The sequence below is a fragment of the Scomber scombrus genome, chromosome 13 (genome assembly GCF_963691925.1).
Source record: "Scomber scombrus chromosome 13, fScoSco1.1, whole genome shotgun sequence".
Lineage (NCBI taxonomy): Eukaryota > Metazoa > Chordata > Actinopteri > Scombriformes > Scombridae > Scomber > Scomber scombrus.
Genome location: NC_084982.1, coordinates 10,228,005 through 10,233,766, shown reverse-complemented (window position 1 = coordinate 10,233,766; position 5,762 = coordinate 10,228,005). Strand labels below are relative to the sequence as shown.

Here is a 5,762-nt window from a genome sequence, read left to right as displayed (position 1 = left end):
GATATTAAAAGGGCGTAGTTCCTTCCCTGCTTCTTCCCAAAGAGCTCATTAGTCATGCTGATGTTCAGGATCATTATGTTGTGCTGACAGCAGTGGGTCAGGTCCTCTCCTTCCTTCAGGTAGACCTTTTTATTGTTATCTGTGATCTGTGATTGGATTGAAACTGGTTGTAATGTTGCAAATCACGCTAATAAGTACACAGCTTAAACTCAGAGTTAAAGTGGGCATAGAGGAACTTTCCACTTCCAGCAGATGAATGTGAAAACAGCCTTCTAGTGTCAAACTCTGCATATACATCATTACGCACAGTGAAGCTCAAACATCCAACTGTAGGAAGAAGAAAAACATGTTTTTGAGTGGAGGGGGACTTTAAGTTTGGAAAAATGTTCTTATTAATTTAAAGCAAGGTTTTGATTATTTATCAAGTTAGTCTTACCTGTTTGATCAGTTCATTCCTCTTATCTTACTGTCTGTGGCTTGTTTCCTTACATGTATTTGTGCCTTTTTTGTGCCTTAGTTAATTTAACTGTAGTGCTGAAATGTTTTTCCCATGTAAAGCACTTTTGTAACTTTATTTGGTATATATTTATAAGTTGTATACATAAAGTATATCATATATCATAGTTTGTATAATTATAATAATACTGCTAATTTAGCTAAAATCTAGCCTGATACATTTGGTATCCGAACACTTTTGGATGTGTTTGAGTAATACATTGCTGCACAGTACAAACTGGGCGTCACATGGCATATCATTTCATATTCTACATGGTCTGTCAGAAGGACAGATGTTGGGGCAGAGAGCTACTTAAGTACATCTTGTATATACTGATAAATAAAGGACCCAAGTGCAAAACAAAGCGCGACAGAGCAAACTCAACTCTCTACATTTGAAACAAGACATAATGTAATCTCTCCTTGAGACGGAAGGATTTTTATAACCTGCGCTGGCTGGGCCTTGAGCAGGAGAGGAGACAGTCTGAGTGAAGGCTGTTTATCCCGCGGTGTCCTTGATATAAACATGTGAAAAATCTCTCTGTTTTCTCTCCCGGCTAAATCAATACAAAGACATTCGGCCTCTGAACGATGTTGTGGCACTACAGCAAAAGTTTTTCATCCTGCCTCCATTCATAGCTGTGTCCTTCAATGCAACAGAGCAAGCGGACACTGAGGTCCTGTTTACTGCTGGGTTTCGTGCACTCAGTGTCATCCTTTCTCAATACCAAAGCAACCTTCGATGAAAACCATTGCGTGACAGCGTGAGACTATAGGTGACCACGCCAGAACTTTCTCAGTCTATGCCCTACATACTGTAAGTCAAAACTCTTGTATTATTTTTCATTTTTATCTCATTCTTCCTTGTTTTTTTTCTGGATAAACTCTTCTGTAATCACTTCTTATTTCCCCAGAGCCCCCCCCTCCCCTCTCTCCTCGTCCTTCTCTCTCACTTAGCAGCCAGCCCTAACCTGTGCTCCCTCTTAGGAGCAATTAAGATAAACCTCTAATTCATCTGCTTTATCCAGACCTGTCTTTCTCAGTCTCTCATTCATTGACCTCCACACTCCTCCCCTCCTCCCCCTGCTACCCCCCCCCCCCCCCCATCCTCCTTCAGTGACAGAGGCAAGGAGAGCATTGAGTCATGACATCATAATTCACCAGCTCCTGTTTTCACGGTTAAATCAATATCAGTGTGTCCGAGTCAAGGTTGGAGGCTGGCCTTCACAGCTCAGCTCTTCCTACTTCTTTCTCATAGAAAATCATATAAATTGTCCCTAAAATAATTAAGCCTTCAGATCCGTCACTGGCCTATATTTTTTACCAGCTCCTGCCTGATAAACAGCGCTGCCAGAGAGTCAAGGTAATGCTGAGAATAGAACCGGGCTCTGATTTCTTGACTGTGTTTTCCTCCCTCTTGGCTTTTCATTCTCTCACAATTAATAACACAATCCATGTAATTAACCAATCTTACTGATCATTGCTTGCTATCTTTAATTTGGGGCCACCAGGCTGATATTTTGCAGACACACATTGTGCATTAACTCTTCACAGGTGAGCAAACAAGATGAAAAGTGTGTATTGTCTGATGTTGTTTCTTGTAAAAACATGAAGTTTTACAGTGGTGTGTCTTGAATATTTCAGCCCTAAATGGTGTGTGTGCACACTTTTGTTACTTGTTTGGGACATTTTAGACAAACAATGATCTTGTTGGGACCAGTAATCCTTATGCCCAATCCTAATGAGGCAAACATGCTGACTGTATGCATTTTTAATATAGCATTACTTGAAATGTTTTTAATTGTATGTTTTACGTATGTAATCTGTATACTTGCTTTTTTTTCTTTCTGTTATGAAACTGGAAGGAGTGGAGTTGTCAACTAGCAATAGTTATAATCTCTGTATGCAGAACATCAATACTTCAACTTGTTTGTAAGGAGTGGAAGTGGTACTATGTTCACTTGCATTGTCCCTATCAATTAAAACGGAATAAAAAAAAAAAAAAAAAAAATTCTGAGGTCCTGGTTAGGATAAGGGGTAAGGTGTGGGGATTTACCTTCCTTATTGGGAAAGTGAGTCCCTATAATGTAAATCATTAATTTCAGGGTCGACCTACTTAAAAGTTAAGGTTACTTAAGGGTTATGTTAAAGTTGGAGTAAGGGTTAAGGGTAAGCATGTGGTAAGGGTTAGAAAATAAATATAAGTCAATGTAGTGTCTTCTGAAGTGATGGAAACACGAATGTGTGTGTGTGTGTGTGTGTGTGTGTGTGTGTGTGTGTGTGTGTGTGTGAGTGAGTGTGTGAGAGAGAGAGCGAGAGAGAGAGAGAGAGAGAGAGAGAGAGAGAGAGAGAGAGAGAGAGAGAGAGAGTGAGAGAGAGGGAAAGAGGAGGAGGTGGAGAAAGAGGAGGTGCCTGAGCATGGGAGGCGGAATATGCAGAGAGTCTGAAAAAGCTCTCTGAGCGCGGGGAAAGACGGGAGCTAATATAAACGTGCTGCCCTTCACTCGGGGCTATCAGGGGCTAAGAAAACAGCGCTACCTCTGAGCTGACCTCCGGCGCTTCAAAGACAGCAGGACGCACGGAGCTCCAGCCCATGCAGAGTGGCCAGCCACCATGGCCACGCTGGAGGGCTGCCACTGTAGAGGTACCAGCGGCCGAAACAACAGCAGCATCCTCTACAGCATTTTGAAGAGTGACAGTCTTGCAACAACCGAGGAGCAACAACAACAACAACAACAACAACAACAACAACAACAACAACAACAACAACAACAACAACAACAACAAACACTGCATAACTTATTCCACAGGACCTCCTCCAACGCAACCCCGGCTTCCCTGCAGGAGCACCGGCAGCAGGCTTGCTCCTGCGGCTCCACTCGGCGCCGAGGTATCCTCCGCTCCCCGCAGGTGACTTGCAAAGCAGCGTCGGCGGTTCTGGTGAAGACGCTGCGCTTTGTGAAAAACGTCCCGTGTTTTCGTGAGTTGCCAGAGGACGACCAGCTGATGCTGATCCGGAGCGGCTGGGCGCCCCTGCTCGTGCTGGGACTCGCACAAGACCGGGTGGACTTTGAGACCACGGAGACTGTGGAGCCCAGCATGCTGCAGCGCATCCTCACTGGTTTACCGGACAGACAGAGCGAGGTGCCGGCCGGCCAGACCAGACCGACAGCCGGGGTATCTGTTGTGGATATCGAAGCGATCAAAGCCTTCCTGAAGAAGTGCTGGAGTGTAGATATCAGTACGAAGGAGTATGCGTATCTGAAAGGAGCTGTGCTATTCAACCCAGGTAGGTCAGAGCTGTCCTTACTTATTTAACACAGGTGGCACGGAGCTGACGTGCAGACTGTGAATGTAACCCAGGCTAGATTAAAAGTCAGTACATCTTCTATAGTTAGTATAATAGTCTATTCATAGTTTACTTGTTTATTTGGGATGGGCATGTTTTAGCAGCAATTTGTATAATTTGATGGATGGTGCCATGAATCTACATCTGAGTTAGCATTCACTATTTGATTTATTGCATCTTCCAACTGACAGCTGTCTGTAGGCTATAAACAGTATTTTTTGAATGGAAACCACACTGAACTTTCTTTTCACTTTTCTCTCTCCAGATCTGGAGGGTCTGCGCTGTCTCCACTACATCCAGTCTCTGCGTCGGGAGGCGCACCAGGCTCTGAACGAGCACGTCAGGCTGATCCACCGCGAGGACACGACACGGTTTGCCAAACTGCTCATCGCTCTGTCCATGCTGAGAGCCATCAGCCCGCTGGTGGTCGCTCAGCTCTTCTTCAAACCCATCATAGGGACGGTCAACATTGAGGAGGTGCTCAAGGAGATGTTCTACGGGAAGTAGGTCCAGAGTCCACAATGGACACAGGTGAATTCAGCAGGTTCAGCTGCCAGATGGATTGAAATGCTCCAAGCTCTTATTGGGTAAGAAGGCAGATGAGGAAGATATGGACTGCACTTACAACTACTGTTTATGGGAGATCTTCATGGACTGTGAAACGACCAACACAAGCAGGAATATGTGTGTGTGTGTGTGTGTATGAGAGAGTGAAAGAGAGAAATTAAGATGTTGAGTGTGTTGAGGGCTGAAAATTGTCATGACAGAGGAAAAATACAAAGCAGCTGCTGGAATTCATAACTTATTTGTTTTTATATAAACTATTTTTCTATAATAAAGAAAACACTCTGAATTGTTTTTTAACCTCCCCTTTCTATGTGTGTGTGTGTGTGTGTGTGTGTGTGTGTCTGTGTCTGTGTCTGTGTGTGTGTCTGTGTGTGTGATATCAGCTCTGTCATTATTGACCCACTTTGTGGTGTGAAATCAGTCTTAGAAAGCATCATGCAGGAGATAATATGTTTCAGTACGTAAGCAGTGATAGCTACAGTGTCCTAACAAATCTGACTTTACCTTGAGAAATCTGAGTCACACTGAATCGCATCAACTACTGTTTACATAACTTAATGATAAAGGTTTATTACGTAAACTATAGATAGAGATGAGTATGTGGTGGCCCACACAGCTGTCCATTGTCCCCTCTTGCAGGTAGGATGGAGGGTTCAACTGTGGCAGTGTGACTTCTAAACACAGGTGAAATGCCATGTTAGACCACCAGGGTGCAACATTATACCACCTGCTGCAATTGGGCTGTGCACATACATCACTCCCCATCCACTGATACAGAGAGTGAAAGAGACACAGACAGAGGAGGTCAGAAATGGTGGAGCAAAAGTGCCTCAGGTAATGTTCTACCTGTCCCTCCAACTCTGGCCATTACAGTGTGAAATTTTGATGCAGCCTAACATGCCCCTGGCTTAGTGTGTAGCGTAGTGAATACCCGGAAAACCTTTATAATGCAGAGAAATAGCATCTGGAAACTGGTTTTAAAGTGAAACCAGTTCTATAGAGATCAATATGATGAAATGCGTGTTCGTTTTGGACAGTGGGGCAAAAACTTCCTTTGGTTACAGTACAGATAGCATGACCAAATTTCTTTATGGAGGTAAAGTCCCTGGAAACCTGAGCCTATATTTATCAAATGTCTAAGAATTCCATAAAGAATGAGCAATAAGACACGTTTAACAAGTGACTTACTGCTACTCACAGCAAAATTTAAAGTAACATTTAAAAGCAACTCTCAAATGATCACAATTATGTGCAGAGAAGGATAATCAGAGATATGGATTGACTCTACATTTGCCGTATCGACAGTCTTTTTAGAAAATCCTTATGTGGTATATTATTCTATAGAATCTTT

General features: G+C 43.2%; 1 protein-coding gene across 1 annotated transcript; it reads left to right on the top strand.

Moving 5' to 3' along the window:
• The first annotated feature begins 2,983 nt into the window (after positions 1-2,983).
• Positions 2,984-4,351, top strand: nr0b1 (nuclear receptor subfamily 0, group B, member 1). The gene is made up of 2 exons (XM_062431598.1): positions 2,984-3,784; positions 4,110-4,351. The coding sequence occupies exons 1-2, from the start codon at positions 3,109-3,111 to the stop codon at positions 4,349-4,351; spliced, it is 918 nt and encodes a 305-aa protein (XP_062287582.1). The 5' UTR covers positions 2,984-3,108.
• Positions 4,352-5,762: the final 1,411 nt, after the last annotated feature.

Bases quoted from the DNA above. Each gene is read 5' to 3' on its own strand.
- nr0b1 (XM_062431598.1), top strand. From the start codon at position 3,109: ATGGCCACGCTGGAGGGCTGCCACTGTAGAGGTACCAGCGGCCGAAAC. The intron at 3,785-4,109 runs GTAGGTCAGAGC...TTCTCTCTCCAG, and splicing joins AGCTGTGCTATTCAACCCAG to ATCTGGAGGGTCTGCGCTGT.